The sequence below is a fragment of the Nyctibius grandis genome, chromosome 4 (assembly GCF_013368605.1).
Source record: "Nyctibius grandis isolate bNycGra1 chromosome 4, bNycGra1.pri, whole genome shotgun sequence".
Classification (NCBI taxonomy): domain Eukaryota; kingdom Metazoa; phylum Chordata; class Aves; order Nyctibiiformes; family Nyctibiidae; genus Nyctibius; species Nyctibius grandis.
The window spans coordinates 30,167,571-30,190,761 of NC_090661.1; the positions used below are offsets into that span (position 1 = coordinate 30,167,571).

The window sequence follows — 23,191 nt, forward strand, 5'->3', positions numbered from 1 at the left end:
GTTATACTGTAGTCATGACTATGATATAAATGGAATCTAGTTCAACACCTCTGTTGATAGGACAAAGGGATATACGGCCCTGTCCCATGACCATGCTCAGCTCATCTGGAAAGCAGCTATTGCTTGCCAGCTGCTCTGGATATTCCTTTTGTATGACTGTGTTACATTAATGAGTTGCAGTCACGTGTGTTTGACTAAAACACCCAGACCTTTCTCTTTCCCAAATATTCCACCTTAACTACTAATTTTCTCTGTGATGTAAGTGCAGTGAGGCTCTGGAAAGGCCTTCTAATGGCAGTAGTGCTGGCAAGGAATCCGATTTTAAGAGCAGTTTTATAAATTTGTGGAGGGAATTTTCAAGACATTATCACTTGTGATCACAAGAACATGGTCTTTTTGACCCAAGAGGTCCATTCTGATCCTATATTTCTAATTCTTGTTTATGCAGAGGTCCCCTTACTAGATCACAGTGGCTCTAGCACAGTAAAGGAATTACAGATAACAGTTCAGCTTCAAGAAAAACATGAAGGAGCTGCTCCTGATGAGTTATTTCCTCGTGAAGTCTTCTCTAACTTTTTAACAGCAAACACTAATACTAATATGTGATACCAATCAGTGAAGGAAAAATTTGGTTTATGTAGGCATTTAATGAGTTTACATGAAAGAAGTTTTAACACTACATGTAATTTATGATACAAGGTGAATTATTCTAGCATTCTGTCAAATGCCACTTTTAACCTAAAGCATTTTGCTTATTTGTCCTGAAAGCACAGGAAGTCTGTATTTTTCTGAAAAAAATCCCTTTTATGTCCCCTTATCCAGCATATCACAGCTTGGAGGTCAACTAAATCCTGGCTCAGAGAAAGTTTTTCGTCTCACCCTAATCACACTTGATCATTTGTTAAAGCTAAATAAAAAAGGAAGGGGTTTGGACTCACACATGAGATGCAAAGTGCCTGCTCTCTGTTAGGTTCACACCGTTTTCATTAAGTGCTTCAACTCGTCTCTTCAGCACCACCAGCAGTTGTTCAAATTCCTGATGTTGCTTCATCAGGCTTCGAACAGCATCTACGTGGTCCTGCATTTAAGAAAGGAAATTCGATCAAGTTTTTTCTTGGTCATACATTGTTTCTGTAGCAACAAAAAAAAATTTTGGACTTCATTTTCCCCCATGTCTTTCAGGTAGGAGATTTAGTGTACATTTTTCATGTGCCTAAGGGTGTACAGGGCTACAAACAAGCAGCAGGTGTTTAGGTTTGTATCATCTCTGGTTCTTCTGGTTTATGTTTCCATTATGCTTCCATTTTCACCTTTTAAGAAAATCTGCATTTTGAATTTATACCAGCACTCTGGCACATCTAGGTATGTGCAATATGAAATGATGTAACTGAGTAAAACTTTATTCCGCTTAGTTGATCCAAAAGTATCAAAGTTTCAGTTTCAGCTGAAAATATAAAAGATGGTGAGATACCACAAACTCCTCCTTCACTGATCTTGTGAATATTGCATGCATTTGTTTTTTCCTATCATTTGCTTTAATGTTCTTAAAATACCCAATGAAAAGAAAAAGCCTTGTTTTTTTAAAGTCAGGTTTTTACTTCACCAAAAAAAATATTATGTTCAAGCTGAAACCTCTTTTTTTAATGGTTAGCCACCAAACTAATGAGTCAATTGTATATAAACCATCTGATATGTACAAACATAGCAATAAATCACAACTCTAGCTGTTATAAAATTTTTTTTTAAGAGACAATGAGTTTTGTTCTCATTAAGATGAGTAAGAAGTTAAGAACATTAATAAGAACCTGAAAGTCTAGTTTCCAAGTATTAAAATGCCATAAGAATGAGGGAACTGATCTAATTAAGAAAATTGTTGCTACTCCCTGGATGGGGAGACGATGTAGGAGAAAACAAATTCAGCTGCTGTACATACCCCAAGGTCATCCCCCCGGAGAAAGGCCTCATGGCCAGAGAGGGCTGCATTGATACGGTCTCCCTCCCTATTGAACTTCTGCAATTCCAGGCCATCCTGCAGCTTTTTCTGTCGCTGTTCCCAGAGTTTCTCCAGCTCTTTGTTCTCCTCGGCAAGCCTCTGCATGGACTGGTGGACATCTACAGTTCTGCTGTTACTGGGTTGCTTGTGGATTACTTTGCGCCCTAGCTCTTCCAGCTGCACAAATCTTCCCAGAGTCAAAAAGAAAAGTTAGACCTCACTGCATGAGGAAATAAGAATTCTCTTTCATCACAGCATTTTGCTCACTTGGCAGTGCCTAGACATTAAGCTTCCCTCCCTCCCTTTCACTCTTTTCCTGCTAGCCATGGTTGTGCACTACAAAGTGCAGCTGGTTATTTGCTTAGGGATACATGCTGGAGGCAGTAGGTGAGATTTCTGCTTTTGGATTAGAAGCCCATATAAGAAGGCTTTCCCATTAAAAGGGGGAGGAAGGCCAACTCAGTATCTGGAACTTCATAACACTGCAGGAGAACTGAAGATGATGGCAACTGGAAGCATAAGGCCTGAGAAGGGAAGGACTGGGGGACCTAGTGCAGATGGCACTATCTGAGTGTCAGAAGAGCTTGTGGAATACTACTCCAAACATATAGCTCCTCCTTCCCTCTCCATCAGTCACCAGGATAAGTATGCAAAAGGTAACTGGATTTTGTGTTCTGCAGTCTCCTTTTGACACTAAGTTTCAACAGCATTTGAATAAACTCTCAGCATCACTTTCATACACAATTTATGTTCACAACAGACATGTTTCATCTTCACAGTACTGTTGTCATATCACCCCACTCTGCCCACCCTGACAGAATCTCTCTACCTTTCTTTCCGAGATCTAATTTCTTTCAGCAGGTCCTGATGTTCCTTCACCAATTGCTCTGCAGAAGCCACGTCCACACCCACTTCTTCACTGCTGAGTTTCTCCCGAATGCCTTCTGCCCACAGTAGTAGCCTGCGGCTGTCTTGCAGGAAGGACTGTTGATTTTGGGCCCGCTGCAGAATGTCCCACTTCTTTTGGGTCTCCAGCTTGAGCTTTTCCAGAAGCCTCTCCATGTTCTCCACCTGCTCAGTGATGGCCCTGCTCTCTGCAGGGTTGGTGTCCTTAATCCTACAAGAGAAAATAAAATACGTTCAATTGGATGAACACTTCAGGCATTTAGAGGTTGAACCAATACTCTGTAAAAGGAATGGATTTGGATATTTACACTTCCATTGAAAAGGAAGTCAGCTAAGGCAACAAATGCTCCACACTGGCAAGAAATATTGGTGTGAATATGGCGTATGGCAGAAAGTGCACCACTGTGAAAGACTCTGGTAACACTGGTGTGGTTCAATGATTCATTCCCATTGTGAATGTACAGAAAACTTGAAGAAGTAAAAAACTTTAAATTCATTTTCAAATTCAAACCCCTGTGCACAATTCTCTGCTATCTTTCTTCCTTCATCCTTGTTTCCCCAATTACCTTCTTTCAGGACCTAAATGATAACTAGTTCAAAACGTGGAAGTAACTCCCATTAGTAGAGATAATTTGTTAGAGCCTCAAACAATCCTGTGGTATTTATCCTCCTAAAACGGCAAAGTCTGAAAGCAATTACTTCACCAATCATCCAGCCATACTCAAGAAAGATGATCTCAATCCAGCAGGCAAGTCAGTTCTTCAGGTTGCTAGAAAGAGAAACTTCAAGAGAAACTTCACAAGCTGCTAATTCTCTTCATAACCATAATTTACAACATGATCTTAGAGAACTAGCAAAGAATATGGAAACAAAGAGCAGATTCCTTACGATTTTGCAACACTCCTCAAGTATTCGATTTTCCTCTCTATCACCAGGACCTCTCTCTCAACTGTAGACAGTTTGCGCTTGTCTGACTCCAGGCCGGCAGATGAGTTCCCTGGTTCCAGATCCCTGAGTTGGACCATCTTGTCTTGCAGTAGTACTCCTATGCTCTGACAGTCCTGGAGAAACGTCCTCACATCAGCCACACCAATCAGTTCAGAACCCTTCTCTTCCTTTAAAGTTTCCATGCGTTCCCACCTTGGAGAGAGATAACATGATTACTTGCATCCAGCCCCGACCACTACCGCAAAACTTGCCTTTGCCTAGAGAGCAGATTCAATTTATAGTTATACATGAGCTAAATCCTTTTTCTATTCAGAAAAAGTATTGTATAAAGATTTCATCAGGACTTAAGTGGGCTGAGCTGGTGAACATTACCACTCCCCCACAACCTCAAAGTTCATTCAGTGCCATCTTAAGCAAGAGGACCCTGCTCAGGTGACCAGAACACACTGGACACAATGCCAATAAACAACAGGGCTCAAAATCAGGACCCGTCTGTGCCTCTCAGTTTGGCTGGGTGACATGGAACCAGGAGTACATACAGAACAGGTACTAAAGATACTTGGTGAAGTCAAACAGAGTTTGAAGTTCCTTTCAATATTTGTGAAGGGCACCCTCACCCTGATGTTTAAGTAACCAAATCATCTGCTGCAGTGCAATACAGACAGAAGTGCTCTGAATCCATGACTGTCACCTGTGGATGGATTCATGTTGTGCTTTAACACACACACACACACACACACACATGAACTGCTGCAGTTTTTAAACATCTCAGTGTCAGGGGCCTAGAAGCACCCTCCAGTCGTGGAGGCATGATCCCAGGCTCAGGACCAGCCTAGAGCCAGTGCAGCTGAGTGCTGCCCTCTTCTCTCTGGTGACAGTGGGGACAGGCTGCCAGGCAGCTCTGAGGACTGGGACTCACCTCGGGCCCTGGCTGCCATCCCAGGCCTGCCCTGCTCACCTTCCTGTGGCACTGGCCCTGCATGCTGAGGCCCCTCTGCCCATGCCGGCTCCCCATCCTAAAGGGAGCACACAGCTCTCGCTGCTCCCTGACAGTCTGGTCCAGGCCCAAGCTTCACACCAAAAATGGGCTTCCTGGTCAGGCCGCAGCCCTGACCCCTCAACACAGACTAGTCGGGCCGTGGGGACTATGGTTTGTGCCCCCCGCCTGCCCTGCTCCCTGGCTCGGGCAGTGGAACAGGCCCCGGCTGCGAGGCCCAGCCCAGGCCCCAGGGAGCAGCCCCTGCCCCTCTGCCCAGTCCCTGTCTGGTGGCGACAGCCACACCTGAATGCAGCAAACCCCAGCCACACATGAAAACCTCCCCTCAGGCCAATTCTGGGAGTTAAACATCTATCAGACAGGTATTCTCTCAGTGTAGTCTAGATCGGGCATGAAAGGTCAGCTCTCCAGTTGCCCCCATGAGACAATCCTCTGTTTTATCAGTAGCACTTTTACCTGCTGTTGGTCTCTTCCAACCAAATCTGGATCTCAGTGTATTTGCTGGGACTGATCTTTCCATATTTAACAGCTAAGTTTTCAATATCTCCCAGCTGGCCTTTGCCTGCAGCCAGTTCCATTAAAAAACTCTAAAATAGGAACAAGACAAGAATGCAGAACTTGAGGTTTTTCCATTTCTATGGACACGATTCTCAATAATCCGTCATATCCACTCATCTCCCACTTTCACAGTTGGCTTCTCCATTTACCTGCCTGCTGACACCATACACACCTGTGCATGTAGTTCCCCTCCAGCCCTCCTGACCTCCCCTGGTGTGCACGCTACACCTATGCACTTGTCTCACTCCACTGGGATGCAAATGCACTGCAGGATTTTTTTCATCATCTGACATTTTTCTTCAAGTGGCATAAGATCACAAGAAGAGACGTTTTGTAACATGATATTTGTACAGGATACCACATCCACAGGAGAAGTTAAAGGGACATAATTACATCACTTTCAATAAGCTTGGTATAGTTTATATGGAAGAAATATCTGATCTATGCACGACTCCATAAGTTGAAATGAATGAAGAGATTCTCAAAACTTAATTTCTCAACTTTATCTATTGTCCCAAGCTCAATCTGATTTAAAAGGTGTCATCTGTGAGCAGGGAAGAAGGATACCTGATATTTCTGCTGCATGACCTCCACATTGTCTGCTTGAGGCTGAAGAGTCCGAAAAATGTTCTCTTTATCTTTCATCCATGACTGAAATTCTTCGCAAGAGCTACAGAAGCGGTAATATCCAATCATCTCCTCCAGAGCCTTTTTTCTGTCCTGTAAAACAGATGAAGACTTATGTATTGCTGTAATAACTCCTTGCCGTTTGAAGAAAAAAAAAGATCCTTGCATTTAAACTACAATATACAGATGATAGCTTAGTAGTTTTGCCAGACACTGCCAAAAGAGAACAGAACATGTTACCTTAAGATCACAATACTTCTTCCCAGAGCAACAGTAGTTTAAAAGCATAAGAGAAGTTGTAGCATGCTCAGCCCCTGACAGGCAGCAAGGCTGCTGTGCTGCTTGCTGCTGCTGACTGAAGATTTACTTCAGCAATTTCAGGAATATGTAAAAGTCCCACATAACATGTTCTTGTTGGTCTTTAAGGCAGGATTGTGCTAGGTGGGAGTGAAAAGTAATAAATGGAGAATGCGGATTGTGGTTGTTTGGTTTCTTCTGGTATCAGGTAAGACAGCCCAAAGATTTAGTAGCTGCGGCAAGCAAACATTAGGAAAAAGATTACACAAAAGAATCCATTCTTCATATAGTAAAAAGACTAGAAGGTAAAAGGGAAGTTTGCTAGTATAAAATGTGTTTTGATAAAAAACTTCAACAATAATCTCAAGCCTTGAAATCCCACAGGACTTCACAGGATTGAGGCACATTATTAAACTAAAAAGCAGAAGCCAGCATGGCACTTAACCTCATTTCGCATTGCTTTGGATTTGATTATTTTTGCAAGACACAAAGCACTGGAGGGGATACTATACCTCAGCCATGCTCTGTAGATTTTCGTAAAGTGAATCTATTTCATCTTGGGTCTTCCAGATGTTGTCTGGAAGAAAATGAACATCTGGACTGGAAGTTCCAGAGAATGCAGTTTCAGATGTTGCCCAGGTTTGACTGAATGGTAGCTTAGTTATCTTTTGATTTAAGTCACTTGAGGCTTCTGTCTTCACCATCTGTTAAGCAAAATTTAACAGAATCAATGGATGAATATTTCTGATTTGGATAAAAATCTCACATGGAAGGAAAATTTGGACTTGCTAGTTCAAATCACAGCATACTGACCCTTAAATGAAACATTTCCAGTATTTGCTTGAATCTGTTTCCTTTGTTTTGTTCTGAAAGAATGAACCAAATAACTGGAAAACATTTTAGTTTTGTTTAAAGAAGAGGTTTCATTTAGCTCATTTTAAAATGCATTGATTCAGTAAAAATTCTCATTTTGTGTCCATATCAAGGTGGGTATTTTTTTTTAAATTTTAAAATTGCCAACAAACCAAGGAATTGACTGTGCTCACAGTTCTATTTGTGGTGATGTTTTAGGACCTGAACATTTCCGGTTTCATAGCCTGTCAGTGCCCTAGTGAATAAATGCTTCTATTTGCACATTGATACCATCTTGGCACATACTTTTTCATGTTTAATAACAAAGCAATACAATTTTTGTTCTAATAAAAATTAAAGTTGGAATGATGAGGTAAAGGAAAGACTCAGAGTGGTGCTCGTACCTCTGAAACTGGTTTGGCTAAACATTGAGTGATCATAGAAGTCTGAAAGAGGCAAGCTATGAAATGCATCATTCATCTCCCTTGATTTCTGTTGTCAAATGAGCTGATCTCAGTCAAAAGTTCCTTTTCTAGTCAGCGAAAAAGAGGGGCAACTGCAGAGGTTTACTACATCCCATGTGCCTTAAACATCCATCCTGGGATGGTATGAATTGCTCCTGGAGCTGTGGGATGGTTCATCACTACATTAGGATGCAGAAGGAATTTGCAAAGATGTTTAGATTAAATGTCTGCTTTTTAAAGCTGATTGAAATGAATAACGTTATTAGAATAAAGAGCGAGAAGGTATTTGTGAGGACCAGTAGAGGGAACTAATATAGATAAGCATATTTCTAGCATTTCACAGAACACTAACTAGGTGGGCTATGAGTGGCCAATGAACTTCTTTGTCATCTAAAAATTTGCCTCAATTCTGATTAAAAATTTCTTCTGAATTAAAAAAATGCTCTTGTTTAGGTCATTTGGAATATTCTTTTCTGGCAAAATTAAAATATCTTACATAATTAAAAAACATTTAATTTACATTCTTCAACAAAATGTGACACAACCCCTCATCTACTTACCGCAGCTGGAGCTTGCTCTGCTGCAATGTCAGCCTGCTCTTTCAGGCGCCTCATCTCAGAGGAGTAGGCTGCAATCTCCTTCTCTAGGCGCAGGTGACGATGCAACAGCGCTTCAGCGCTTGATTCATCTTTCCCATAGTCCTTGCTGGTCAGAAGGGGCTGCCTTTCTCGCAACCATGAATTTGCTTCATCAATGTCAGCAAAGTACTGAAGGAATACAGGGAAGAAAACACTTGGTTTCATTCTGAAAGTGTCATATCCAGCTGCTTCTTCTTTTGAAAATAATGAACAAGGCAGAAACGCCATTAGGTCTGTAGCTACAAGGTTATGTCCAGGTGTTGTGAAAGCTATGAATAAGGTAGCTCTAAATCCGTGATGTATTTTGTGATCACATCAAGCACAGATAATTCACAGAATCACAATGAGTAAATAGATTCAAGGATTGCCTACATAACTCTTTAAAAACTCCCTAACTAACTAAAACTTTACGGTGATTAATAGCAGTGGTGAAAGGAACTGACAATGTATGACGTTGGCAGGCAGCACATATTATGTGAGCACTATTCCATTAGCACTTTTAACTTAGAGCATCGCCCAGCTGCTCAAATCTCCTGCCTTGCTGGCTTGCAGGAGGATTGAGGCTTTGCTGCTGGAGATCTTTTTGAAGACTGACACCTGAAGGCTTCCTGCCACTGTTGCCCTGCATGCAGGGGCATGGGACTGAACTGAACCACATCCACGTACCCCATACCACACACCACAGCAGAACCCTGTTTACCTGTTTGATGAGAGCTGCTGCCTGCAGGCGGCTTTTGCGATCAGCCACCTCATCTTGGAGCTGCTGCCACAACTTCTGGAGGTTATCTGTCTGCCTTAGAATGTCCTCCTGGCGCGCAGGGTTCTTCTGGCTCAGTTCCCAGCCCCTCCTCATCACATCTGCACATACAGCCCTGTGGGAATTGCACTCCGCTTCCAGAGCCTAGCAGAAGTATAGGAGACACATCAGCACAACCCACTCCCCACCAGCTGAGAGGGAAAAGGGGGTCCTATTCTCTGCTACTGTAATACATAACGTTTCTGAGAGCCCTGTGTCTTTTCCATGCCTATAACTTTTCCCTGAGCCCTGAGATGATTGTCCCTTGGCTCCCCACACACAAGTTACTGTCCTGCTTTTTGCCTTTGATGTGAATTTTGTTATGCAGTCTTCTCTGAAGGAGATACTTGTTTGTCGTCCACCAATTCAGCTGTTTTATGCCTTCCAGAAGCAATAAATACACAAACAGATGCACACAAATGTATATTAAAATTACAGAAGAGGCTCCTGTTTCAGTTCTGTCACTCAAGTTCTCAAGTCCACAGGTCTCTTCACTTGTTCACAGTGATTCTTTGCCATAAGAAGGTAGTAGCTCATATAGCTAAACTTTTGATATTAGCCCACAGCAAGCTCTTAGGGAAAGTGGTAACAGAGTTGTAAGCTCACACTGTGTTATCCATCCTGCCTGGTGATATCTGTCTTATTTTCACCACCTCTTTCTTTCTCCACATCTCTCTTGGCCAGGAAAGGTGGGTGGGAAAAACAAAAACAGGCAACCTTTTTTTCCTCCCATCTGAAGTGAGCTAATACAGAGTCCAGTGTCTTCACTAGAATACACACTTCTAATCCAGTGTAAAGCATATTCCTTCTCTACCCTTTCCTTCCCCTCTTGGGGAAAAATCCCTACCCTATACATTTTTTTTAAAAATTCCAAACACTAGTCATGACACTTGAGATGATAGAGTGGTTTGACAGCTTTCATGTAAGTGCTGCACTGACTAAACTGAAGGACACGGATGTTCTAAAATCTTGCTATAATAAAAAGACAAGGCACCACCAGCAAAGTAAGATACCTTGTTCTTCTGAATAGAGGCTGTAATCTGGCTGACAACTTTCCCTAATGTTGTCATTCTTGCTAGCTTCCATTTCTCAGAGATCCACGATTCTTCCTCTTTGCAGTCACGGAAGAATTCAAAAAGCTTCAAAGCGTCTTCTAGCTGAGATTTTCTGAGGCAAAGAAACAAACAATGTATCTCAGTTAGAATTAAGATCCCATGGAGACAATGGTAGCATAACCAAAGAAGAACTTAGAAAATCCAAAATTTGAATGCCTTTAACTCCTCTTTGTCATAGATTAGTTTATTCATGGAAGACAAAAAAGGAAACAAAATTACATTTCCCTCTTCTTCTAGGAGATGAGGAGATAATCACATGCTGCTGAGACTTCACATAAAGCAAGTCATAATAAATGCTAAGAATGAAGCTATTCTTCATCTATGAAAGCAAGTGATCTCTTTCAGTCAGCTGCAATCAAGACACTGAAGTTGCTTGTTTTATGTCATTATAAATGGAGAAATGAAAAATTTCAAATGCTGTGAAGCTGTGTCATCTGATTAAGGGAGTAATTGGCCATCCTAATCAGGAAGAACATAGCTATAAGCACAGCCCTACCGTGACTTGCTCACAGCTATAAGGTTCTGATACAGCTGACGAAGCATCTGAACTTTCGCATAAAGCAATCCTGGTTTAACTGTGCTGTCCTTGCTGATTTCTGCTGTCCTCTGGGTGATGTGTGTCAATCTATCATCATAGGAAGAGATCTGCGAGTCAATCAAGTTGTGCTTCTGCAGCAAATCTACTACTTCCAGGAGCTGCTTCCCACAGTCATGCGAATTCACTAGCACCTGCAAACGAAGTGACAAACAAAAGGCATTAGCAGAGAGTGCATCCTGGGGCTCAGTACAAAGAAATCAGTTGACAGGTTCCTGTTGACTCTTATAGCTTCTAAATGTAAAATAATTATGTCAGCTAGGTGAAGCTGCCTAATTAGAGGAATCACACTTTTCTTTCAATTACACGAGCTAATGGCAACAATCCAGAGTTTCTACCTACCGCAGTGCAAGTAATGGTCTCTTCAAATAAGCATCTGTTTTCACACATAAGTTATTTCTATTGATTAAGCACTCAAGGTCTCAGAATCTGTGGGAGCAAGGAATAACCCTTTGCTATACACCCATCTGTAGTCTCTATTTGGAGAATTCTACAATATCCCATTTTATGGCATGTTTTGACTGCAATGTTTTTTGTTTGAGGAACTTACTTGCCTTTGCTACCTAAATAATGAAAATAAGTACCTCATAGTATTTAACTGGTGGCTGATGAAGGTACCAAGTGCTTAAAAGTCTGTCCTTTTTCTAATTTTATCAATGGATACAATTATCAATCCTACTGTAGGACGTTATCTTTCCTTACCAATCTTCTCCTATATCCTCAGGCTATCATGGTTCCAAGAACATAATTACCATTAGGTGTTCTTTGCTTACTAACACTAGGACAGAAAGATTAATAACTTACGATAGCTCTTTAATTTGAAACTCACAACTTCATATATGTCTGTTGACTCTTTCAACTTAGGCAACCCGTAGTCATAACAACAAGGCAACCCTTAGTCATAAGGTTTTTTCTGTCTTTAAATAAGACAAGGCAAGACTAAAGGATGTATATATACTTCCTGACATTACAAAATCAATATAAAACCAGTTATTTGCTATGCTAAAGAGAAGCCTTAGGGCTCTGACACTCTGGTAACACTTGGAAATTCTTGCTAAAAGCAATCACTGTGCATTTACAGTGGAACTTTTCTCTCTCACAAGTTTAGATACCTGAAAGCCAGACATATGCCTGAGCTAGTCTCCACCTGCATAATCACTGGAGATATTTCAAAAGCTAACTCAGAAGAATTACGTGGAATGGGAAGATGAGGCTGTTTTATTCCACTTTTGCTTTTACACATCTAAATTTAGGTGAGATTATTTCCCATCTTTATTTTACTACATAACTTGAACCCGTAGTGCACTCCCTGTAATACCATTCTGGCTTTCTGATTAGGGAGAGCCCCTGTAGCAAAGTCTGTTTTTTCTCATGTAGTTACTTGCACTGATGAACTGAAATGCACAGTTAGGCATCTAAGTAAAAATGGTGTATTTTTTCCATAGCTGATAGACTAGGCAGCCCCTGGAACACGGGGACTTTTTTAGGGACACACACTGGTAGCAATGCGAGTTGTGTGTCGGTGGAGAGGGCTCAGTACCTGCAGCTCTTTCAGCTCCTCTGTAATGGCATCGATGTCCCTCACGAGGCCCAGAATTTCCTGCATGGTACCCAGGGAGTGTTGTCGTTTCTGCAGCTGATCCAGAAGATCCTGCCATTGCTTTGAAATGCTGTTTTGCCTACAAAGGAAGAGAGAGAAATGACCAATTTGGACCAAAGACTTTGGGCAGCACTAGGAGATTCTCAGTGCTTGTAGCTTTAGAGGAGCTAAATGAACACACACAACTCTTGTCCGTAGTGCAAGAGGACAGGCCGTGAACACAAAACAGGTCAAAGCAATGTTGTTATCTAATCAGTGTGATCACGGGGAGGAATTTGGACTAGCACATAAACTGTCATTGACTTTTTAAATTTAGACATTGTTTTTTTATGGATCCTCATACCTGACTTCCCACATTGCTTTCATCTGATACAATGGAAAGGCTTGGAAAAAAGACGTCATCTTTAAATGGCTGCTTAAAGTAAAAAATTAATCTAAACCATATAATGAGTCACAATCCGATCTCATTGATTTACTCTTTTATAATTGTTTTTCTTAGTTTTCCCATACGTTTCTGATTTTGTCTGAACTTAGAAAAGCATTGAAATACCACAAGAGAAGTTATTTGTACAACATTCTTAGCCGTTCCCAAATCAGGCTATATTGATAATCAGAGAAGTCATGATTTTTCAAGATTTGCTCCAAACTGGAGTCAATATGAGAAGACTTTGTGCCTTAACTCATCTGTATCTCCCCAAACTACACACTGAAAAAGAAATGTGTTGATTTGGGAAAAAAAAAAAAAAAAAAGTATCTCTCTAAGCATTTTTGATGGAAGACAAGATTTTTGGCAGAAGAAGTATTTTCATATATAATGAAAACATCTTAAAACTAATTTTCACCAGAAATCAATCTGAGGGTTTGATCATTCAAGAAAAAAATTAAAAATTTAAAGATGATTAAGCATTTGTCTCATCTGCTGGAACTCTTGACAGGTAGAAGAAATTCCTGCCAGTTCTACTCATGAGGAGCAGAGCTACAATTCATAGCTACAATTAATTTTCTTCCACCACACCACAGAATTTCAACTAATTTCAACCTCCACCATGACACAGTCTCACGACCATCACTCACTTCTTCATGATTTGATCTTTGCCATGATAGTTCTCCTGGCTGATGACTGTGGCCATTTCGTTCAAAGCTGTGAAGCGTTCCCTCCTGGGGAGTGCATCTGCCACAATGGCTTCCAGCTTCTTACTGGCAGCCTCCATCCTGTCTGCGCTCTCTGGCCAGAAGTCCTGCTTCCCAATCACTTTCCTCATGTCTTCCAAGTAGGACTCACGCAGGGCTGCCTTCTTCAGGAACCTCTGGGCTAGCTGTTCCAGCCTTTCTAGCCTCAGCATCCCCTTTTGCAGTGCTTTCCCTCGGTTGTGCTCTGCCTTTTCCAGGATAATCCAGTGCTTTTCCACGTCCTGCAGCATCTTTCCCTCTGGGGGCAAGTATGGCCGTTGGTTGTTGGCTCTCTGCTTGGTCCTGATGTTGAAGAGATGAGCTTCAATCATGCCCTTCTCTTGATATTTGGGGGGTTTCTCCACAGTGCGGAAGGTCTTGAAGTTGGCCATGAGCAGCCACATTTCCTGAAGAGAGTTGGGGAAATGATGGTCATCCAGTTCCATCACCTTCTGTTTAATCCATTTCAGGAGGTCAGAGACTATCTGCTCATATAGAAGCTTCAAGTCATCTATCTCCTTCAGGAAGAACACGATCTGTAATGGGAATATGAAGTTACAGGCCACATAAGAAGCAGAATGAAGCAAGGTGGGTGAACAGAAAACAACACCTTCATAAGCCAAGCTTAGGATTCAAATACTTGAATATGTGTCAGGAAAATAGTATTTAACAAGCAGGTTGTCACAGTCATCACATTTTTGTGTGTTGATAGGTATCACATCTGAGGTCAGGTGAAATCCTAGAACAACCTTCCATAAAGTGCAGATAAATAAATATTACTTAATGTCTCATTTCGGTTTTTGTTTAAGAAAAGGTTAATTTTGGAATAAACAGCATGCATGTCATTAGAGAGAGACTGTTAGCAATTCCTATGTGGGCTGACTAGAAAGCAAGAATCCCAAACTGAGGGTTCAGATTTTTTGTTTCACAATGGAAAAAAACAGATTTGTTTTTCATTCTCATTCCTAAAAGCAAAACAATTCTATCCCATCTAATATGCAATTACACCCTCTTAGCTTACCACCTTAGGCTGTAGGAGACCATCTGACAAGATCCTGGTTCTCTCACATGCCCATAGCAGACTGTGGTCAAACAGCCCCTTCTCAGTCTCTTCTGTTGGAGCTGTTTTTCTTTATATAAATTACTAGAGAATGCCTCGTAGCCAAGCAGGGGTTTGGTAAGGATGTTAACTCTGATTCAATACTCATTTTCCAAGTCCAGGACATTTATCTGTTTCATTTGTGGTCTGACCTGCCTTTGTTTCAAGTTCAGGTAAACACTGGAGCAAACATTTAGAAAGAAATCCATACTAAAATAAAAAGTATTAGAATAAAATCATCCTTTATTTCAATTTTACATTTTTTCCATCTTTGCTTTTTTACTTTATATTGTATTTTTTCCTCACCCTAACTTAGAAACCCTCCTGCAGACATCAGGTTTAATGCTGAACAATGTTGTCTGTCTCTATCCTTCCTCTGAGACTGCCTGCTCCAAACGGGCAGATTAGTAAGGGAGATGGCACTGAGCAAAGACCCAGTCCCTGCAAGTGGTAATCTGCTTTTACCTACCAGAAAGCGCACTCTGCAATGAATAAGTGTCACAGTGTTGGAAGAGGAGTAAAACAGCACCAACCTTTAGTGCAGGAAAAGCAGCCCGTGACATCAGGCCTCCCTTCTGTATTTTCTGCCATCATACCCAGTTCTCGCTGAAAGATCCTAGCAAATGCATGGTCACCTCACATGGGAGGGGGAAAGGAGATTTACCTCCCCGGGCTGATTCTCTCTGCCATCCTGGTCACACACTTAGCCTGAACTCAAAGGCTTTGTTGACATACTCAGGCTTCACCCCACAATCCTATTAGTAAATTCAGAGCTGCCTATTTGAGGCAACTAAGGACATGAAGAGATTAACATACGTTTCATTCTCCTTCTGAATGTTTGTGTGTGTCAGAAATGCAGGAAGACAGGAATGCAATATTAGAGACAGGCTAAAAAAAAGGGAAGGAGGCAAAGAGAGAAAAAGAAGCAGGTACACCAGAAGGTTGTGCTGCCATTCTGCGAGACCTGGACAGGCTGGAGAGCTGGGTGGAGAGGAACCTCATGAAGTTCAACAAAGGCAAGTGTAGAGTCCTGCACCTTGGGAGGAATAACCCCATGCACCAGTACAGATTGGAGGCTGATCTACTGGAGAGCAGCTCTGCAGAGAAGGACCTGGGTGTTCTGGTGGACAAGTTCACCATGAGCCAGCAAAGTGCTCTTGTGGCCAGGAAGGCCAATGGTATCCTGGGGTGCATTAGGAAGAGTGTGGCCAACAGGTCAAGGGAGGTTATCCTGCCCCTCTACACAGACCTGGTGAGGCCACATCTGGAGTACTGTGTCCAGTTCTGGGCCCCCAGTTCAAGAAAGATAAGAAATTACTGGAGAGAGTCCAGCGAAGGGCTACAAAGATGATCAGAGGACTGGAGCATCTCTCTTATGAGGAGAGGCTGAGAGAGCTGGGTCTGTTCAGCTTGGAGAAGAGAAGACTGAGAGGGGATCTTATCAACACTTATAAATACCTTAGGGGTGGGTGTCAAGAGGAGGGGGACAGACTTTTTTCAGTGGTGCCCAGTGACAGGACAAGGGTAATGGGCACAAGCTGAAACATGGGAAGTTCCATCTGAATATGAGGAGGAACTTCTTTACTTTGAGGGTGGCAGAGCACTGGAACAGGCTGCCCAGGGAGGTTGTGGAGTCTCCTTCTCTGGAGATATTCAAAACCCGCCTGGACGCGACCCTGTGCAACATGCTCTAGGTGAACCTGCTTTGGCAGGGGGTTGGACTAGATGATCTCCAGAGATCCCTTCCAACCCTTAACCATTCTGTGACTCTGTGAAGTGGAAAGAGAGAGAGAAAAGAAAGACTAAATATACCTATATGAAATGGAAAAAACAATGGAGCACAACAAGAACTGAAAAAGGGCAGAGTAAGAAATAGTCTTCCTGTTTTTTCCTATAATACAGAAGTTACGGCTTATTTGATGCTTATAGTTCCTCTAACACATGCTTGGTGACTCAAGGCCTATTTCAGGTTTATCAAAAGAAAAATAATGTCTCCTGGCCAAAATCCAGAGACTCATGTGTAGACCAGTCGGGTCCTACTGCCCACTCTCCTCACTGATGCTCAGTCTTTGTTTGACCAAATTCCAAGTTCTGCTCTCATCTAACACTTCTCTTCAGAGAATATCACTGTTACTGATACGTGTTTTAGGATCATCTTGTTCTTGTCCCAGACCAGCTTGTTGGCTGAGCAAACCCTGCTTTACAAAAGCTTTTCACCTTGTCACCACCAGGGAAGTCTTAGTTTGGATTTTTGTGCCTCCCATTAAGCAATATATTCCCCCACTCAACTGCACAGGCAGTTCTCCGAGTCCAGATGTTCATGTAGGACCCACCCTGGGTGTGTAGGTTTTCTGCGGGCTATTTGTTTTGTATTTTTGACAAAACCAGAATAGGTTATTCTGAAGGTAGAAAAGAAATTCTCTCTAAGGAAAGTGGTCTTCAGTGGAACAACCACAAAATTACTTCAGTCTTCCATCAACAGGATGCAAGTAGTTTTTAATATAACTCATGATCATATGTGAGACAAAATGTATGTGGAAACCAAAAACAAAACTTTTTTAGCTTCAAGGTTTTTTTCCCCTAGGAGTGTTTCCCCTTCTTTTGCACTCCCTCATTTTTCATGTCCCTTTTTTTTTTCTTTTTTAATATTTTGTATCTGACTAAGGAGTTAGTTAGAAAGAAAGGAGGAGGATTTTCACAAGAAATAAAAATCCAAAGTAATCTCATAGAATAAGAGATCATTTTTCCTATTAAATCAGAAAATTGTTGACTAGGTCTGCTTTTGCATAGCAGTAATCCTCCCAAGATTAATGAGATCTGTATGCCTCAAGCTGCCTTCGAGCCACATCAGTTCTCAAACAGAAATGTGAGGTCAAAAAGGGATTCATTTTCAGTGAGATAAATGCAATCCCCTTTAGAGATCAGAGAGTCTACAGACACCTCTCAAGATTCAAGTGGCGATAAAAGGTCTTTCAAATGGCTCTGCCATTTGATTCAGTTCAAGTGATCCTGAAGTTGAGCCTGCAAAAAAAAAACCCCGTTTCCAACAGAAATTTAGCTTTACGCATTTAACTTCTGAAGATAGCAATGCACTCACTTTGGTAAGTCGCTTTTGTATTGTCTGTCCTTGTCTCAGCCTGGAGAAGTAGTGGTAATAGAGTGACACATAAGTCATGATGGATCTCTCATCTGGGTAGGGTACTGCCACATCCTCAGCATCAAGCAGTTTGCTGATTCCTAGCTCTTTCTCAGCAACATCGAAGGCATTGTTCAGGTTTTTGATGGGCTGGTCCTGCCGCAGTGAGCTATAGTGGATAAGATCAGGCCTGGACAAGGAGAAGAACAGGGTGTGGAGGGGAAGAAAGATTTATATTTGTCATAAGTTCTTTCAGTTCATAAACCATAAACTGTTTATTAGACTAAGGAATGTGACATTAACACTGAAATTACCCTGTCTGACCCTTAGCTTCATTCAAGAGCATCGCCCCTTGCCTACATAACAGGAAGAGAATTGTTCCTTATGAAATTAAGGTACCACTCCCAGCAAATATCTGCCCTTCACTTATTTCTCCTCTTCACTGATGGGTGAAAACCAAAGCGCACTAGAGAGGCAATTCTGAAAAGGGAGGTGACTCCCAGATGGGGAAGTTACAGGATCCCACTGTAGTATCCTTCCAGAAGATGCAGCAGAACTGTTAATGGGACAAGAAATGTCCAAGGTTCTCCCAAGTGGTTTCTCTCTCCTGCCTTGGGCTGTTTTCTTCACACTTTTTCAAAGGGCCAGAGAAGGGAGCAAGAAAGAAACTGAGAGGTTGCTTACTCTGCTACAATTGAACCAGAAGGTATACATGCTCACAAAGTTCATACAATAAAACCAGTCTCTAAAATAATAAGTTTTGAAAAAGAGCAATGGGAATATGACTGAGGGGCTAAGACCAAATAGTGGGCAGCATTGCTCAGATGTGTGATATTCCCTTGGAAATTCTATTTTACGCCCAACAAAAGGAACTACCAAGCAGGTGTTTTTGGTCCTTCCTCAGAGAGAGGATATCCACTTAAGAAAGGACAGTCTTCAGTGAGAAAGGGCAAAGGGAGAATTTTACAGTTTCTTGACAAATACTTGTAATTCAGACCCTGGAACAACTTGTGCCAGAGCTAGAAACAACAATGAGCAACTCCTCCTGAACTGATGCATCAGATTTTACCTGTGAGCATGTATGAGTGCGTTGAAGGCCAGTCCATCACTCCAGCTTTTGGAGAAGTCCTTCACATTCACATTGGAATAGCTGGCAGTTTTATGCTGACACCAGAGTAGTAAGGCTTCATTGGCAAATAGAACATCAGCTCTGCCTCCAAATTCTTCCTGTGAAGAGAGCCAGGAAAAGAAAAATCAGTGTGAACAATACATGGAAGTAGCATCAGTGGGTTTATGCTTATGTTCCCAAAGACCTCTTTGTATTACTTCTGTCCTATTCACAAATCCCCTCAAAGTCATGACTTGCAGACTGTATCTGCCATGAAGGTAGAATGATTTAACATGAAAGTGGAAGTTTTCTATTAAAGTAAAAGTTAATTGAATGATCTCAGAAATTATAACATGCAGCTGTTAGAAAGTTTTAAAATGTTTCTCTTCTGCAAGGTTTGTAGAAATCAAGTGGAAAGCAAAGCTCAATTTGCTTCCTTAGCTGTGAACTAGAACTCAGAAACAAAATATAATGTATCCAGGTCTATTGTTAGAAACTATTAACTTTGATTTCATAATACCTTCATAGGATCTTATCTTTCTTGTACTTAGAGTACATGTTAAATAATTTTAAAAAGAACAAGAACACTTTTCTTCAGAGAAAGAGCAAAGGAGAAGAATGCAGTTCAAATCTAGAGAAAGCTGTCAACAGAGAAATTATTTCTGGAGTGAAAAACAGGAAAAAGTTTGTGGAAGAGAGTGAGGAACATGAATATCCTATCTATCTCCAAGTTACTGTTTCCTGTCTCTTTGAGAAACTATGAAATGGATTCAATTGCTTTTAGGAACTGCTGGCTGAGTAACTGGATAATAATATAAGACCTTCATGATCAAAATGGGTGGGAAACATCATCAAAATGGTCCTTGCTGGCCTGAAACTCTACAAAGTCTCTGAAATACTCTAATCGGTCAAAAAGACAAAGACGCTGTTTTACCTTATCAAGTTTGATAGATGAAATCTGAAATCGAAGTATAATGATCCAGATAAGTCCCAGGATTAAGGTTCTGTCACCATCAACGATATTCTCAGGACCAATCACTTTTACTTGTACCTGCTAATAAACCAATGCCCATTCAGCATAGAAGTACTCCTGTCCAGCTCTCTGAAGGAGATATCTGTGTAACAAGCTGTTATTGAAGAGGGTGTTCAGGCTATTTTCTTAAGGAAACAGGTTTTACATGATCTCTTCATTTGTCTATATACCTTTGAGCTCCCATTTCACACTCTAGCTCTCACATATGCCAAGGATGAGTTTCTGCAAAAGCCTGGCAAAGGGGCAGTGGTCTCAAAGATTTAAAGTTCCTATAAGGGTTTTGAAAACTGGTGGTTAAGGAGAGGAAAGAAACACAATTCAGTGCTCCTTTCCTCCAAAGGAGTGATGGCAGGGCAAACTCAGAGACCACCTCTTCTGTCTGGTCTCCAGCCAACTAGTCAGCATACAGTTCTTGGGCTTACCAAACAGTACAAACATCCTACTAAAAAGCCATGGCTACCTTTTTCACTATTACTCGAGCAGCAAGCAGATTTGTAGCTTATACAGGCGATACCTTTTCAAGAAGTCTGAGCATGCTATACTGGCTCATGCTATGTGCACGATCCCCTCTTTGGAGGCTGGACTCATGTGACAAGTGCATGTCACAAGTGATGGTTGGCTGGTCCAGCTGGCAGAGCCTGGATGTGCACATACCACTGGGCCTTACATGGTGTGTACCCTTAGCAGGCATGTGTCAGCTGTCGCCCTGTGCTGTATTGCATTTGGTTTGCAACTAGCAAAAATTCAGACATTATATACTTGCCCATGTCTACTGCTATGAAACCCCTCTGCTCCTTTGGAATTCATAGCACAGAGTTTTGTGTGATGATTTTCCAGAGAGGTCTACAATAAATTGTTTGCTTGAAAAAGAAAATAGATGACATACTAACTTGTAGCTGAAATGAGGATGCACAACTGGAATAAATAAAACCACTGCAATGACTTGTTGAAACTGTTAGAATCAGAGCTCTAAAAATCTCCATTTTTATACCAGGTAGCTTCACCTTTGCCTAATGATGTTTGCTCTCCCACAACATCTGTGAAAACATAACATCTAGAAAGATATAGAAATGCAGTACATTTTCATTTAGGTATGATTTGTTTTGGGGGAACATTAGCTGTTTATAAGTCAAGGTAGTCAAATAACAAAGAAATTAAAATCTGTTTTGTTTTTTTTTCTTTTAATAAAACCCCTGGCCTGTCTTCAAAGAATATCTTATTGTGTTTTAGAGGGGGAATTCATAATGAACATAATACTATAATTACTGACATACATAAACTATTGTGATTTCTAATATCAATATTAACTTACCTTGGATTTCAGAAATGTGATGGCTTTGCTGTTGTTCTCTAGAAAATGCACTCTCATCTTTCCCTGGTTCGGTCTGGGCAAAGTTTCTCCAGAGAGAAGCTCCAGGAGTTGCATGAGAGCTATGCCGTCCTTCAAGTCTGTGTAAATATCTTCTATCTCAATCTTTACCTGCAAAGCCCAGTCAAACGATACAGACTCTGGCTGAACATTTGGCCCTCAGAACCCTCTACTTCTCATACTAAACAAACAACACATTCTTGCTGTTTCACTGAGTCTTCGTACGTCAGTGCATATATGTGAAAAGTGATGAATCTTAATTCACAAAAAATGGATTTGCATGAGGGCTGACATTATTTATGAAAGTAGGCTGAAGTAAAAAAAAAAACCCTAAACTGGCAAATAAAGGAAAAAGCAGGAGATTTTGAAAAACATTTCAAAAATCAGCATTTTCAAAAGCAAGCATGTTGGAAGTGCTGACATTTTTTATTTAAATTCAAATTAATCTTTTCAACTTTTTATTCTGAGCAATGCATTTCATTTAAAAATTGAGTTGATAATCCCATTCAATGACTCATTTTTTTCTCCATAGTCTCAACAAGGTCTGTTACATCCTGCTTAGACCTGTACTACCACCCAAAGTCTCCGTATTTTTAGCCAGTCTCACACTAAGCACAAGATTAAGATCTTTTACAAAAATCTATTTAATTTCTGCCAGTAGTGAGGTCACCCAGTGCTTAGGTGATACAACATGACACAGTGTGTACTCTGATCTAACAAGAACTTGCCTTGGGCGTTTCCTTTTTGCCTTATGCCACTAGCCATCAAGAAGTGACATTAAAACCATACCACACACCCAACAATAATTTACTGAGATTTTGAAATCTTGGTAAATAATCTTTTTGTCTCAGAAAAAAAAAATCTGAAGTAATAGCTTTTTTAATTCAGAGAATAGTTACATGTAGGGGAAAAAAGGGACAAGTAACAGGCATGCACTTTTTCATTCCTGACCAATTATGAATCAGTTTAACAGATCTTTTCTCCAGAGAAAAAAGAAAACACTGAAAGTGTAAAAGCAACTCAGAGAGACTTTAAGTCTGTAATGTTTGTGGAACAAGAATTTACAACTTTCTCTGACTGATTATCTCCATGAAAAAATCCCTGTTTAGTTGCCAAATGTATTTATTTTTGCATATTAAATAAATTTAAAATTCTGCCTATGCTATGTTACCATAAAAAAGTTAAAACTGTTATATTCTGTGACACTTCTATAAATGAAGAATAGCTCCATTTAAATTTGTAAAGAGACAGTCTTCATATATCTGCTTTATGCCTTACCCAGCAATAGTTTTAATAGCTTTGTTGCATCATTCTTCTCATAAAGATACCAATCACAGATTGCTTAACAAATTCAGCATCCTTAGTGCTAGACTTGGAATAGTCAACAGTGCAACTGAGAATACTGCAGTGTCCTGTAGTATGATCCAATCACGTTAAAGTGTGTGTTGAAAAGCTGAGACTACATTGCTGAGAAGACCTAGATAAGCTGTTAGTCTCTGCACCATTTCTTACCGTATATGGTTTGGAAAGCTCTCCCAGGCTTTCTTCCCCATGCTTTTATGATACATGAACAAGTGCTGTGCAGGAAGTGAAGACTGACATTTTAATCTTTGAACTTGAAGGTGTTTTTAAAATGAGAAAGTATATATATTTATCTGTAGCTAAACAGAAATCACTTCCTACACCACAAAAACCTAAATTTCTGCAGGTGGCAAAATAAGAATGTGTTTTGCAGTTCTTCTCTCATGGTAAGAAAAATAAATTTAAAAGTTTGCTGTGCTCTGAGGCTGCCTTTGCACCAATCACCAACTTAAAACATTACACTGAAAAAAAATTCATCTAGTGCTGAAACATCATATAGTAGTGATGAGTGATGGAACCAAGAGGCCT

General features: G+C 40.8%; 1 protein-coding gene across 1 annotated transcript in view; it reads right to left on the reverse strand.

The window, feature by feature from the left end:
- Positions 1–23,191, reverse strand: part of SPTBN5 (spectrin beta, non-erythrocytic 5) — a 107,542-nt gene that overhangs the window by 83,489 nt on the left and 862 nt on the right. Inside the window, exons 2-18 of the mRNA XM_068398214.1 lie at positions 21,245–21,412; positions 19,834–19,953; positions 18,861–19,018; positions 17,753–17,981; positions 13,461–14,092; positions 12,327–12,465; positions 10,688–10,920; positions 10,090–10,243; positions 8,981–9,181; positions 8,203–8,409; positions 6,839–7,030; positions 5,970–6,122; positions 5,301–5,431; positions 3,788–4,039; positions 2,823–3,110; positions 1,934–2,180; positions 939–1,078 (exon numbers count right to left, since the gene is read on the reverse strand). Coding sequence (XP_068254315.1) covers positions 939–1,078; positions 1,934–2,180; positions 2,823–3,110; positions 3,788–4,039; positions 5,301–5,431; positions 5,970–6,122; positions 6,839–7,030; positions 8,203–8,409; positions 8,981–9,181; positions 10,090–10,243; positions 10,688–10,920; positions 12,327–12,465; positions 13,461–14,092; positions 17,753–17,981; positions 18,861–19,018; positions 19,834–19,953; positions 21,245–21,412 — 3,644 coding nt within the window. The remainder of the gene's footprint in view (positions 1–938; positions 1,079–1,933; positions 2,181–2,822; positions 3,111–3,787; positions 4,040–5,300; positions 5,432–5,969; positions 6,123–6,838; positions 7,031–8,202; positions 8,410–8,980; positions 9,182–10,089; positions 10,244–10,687; positions 10,921–12,326; positions 12,466–13,460; positions 14,093–17,752; positions 17,982–18,860; positions 19,019–19,833; positions 19,954–21,244; positions 21,413–23,191) is intronic.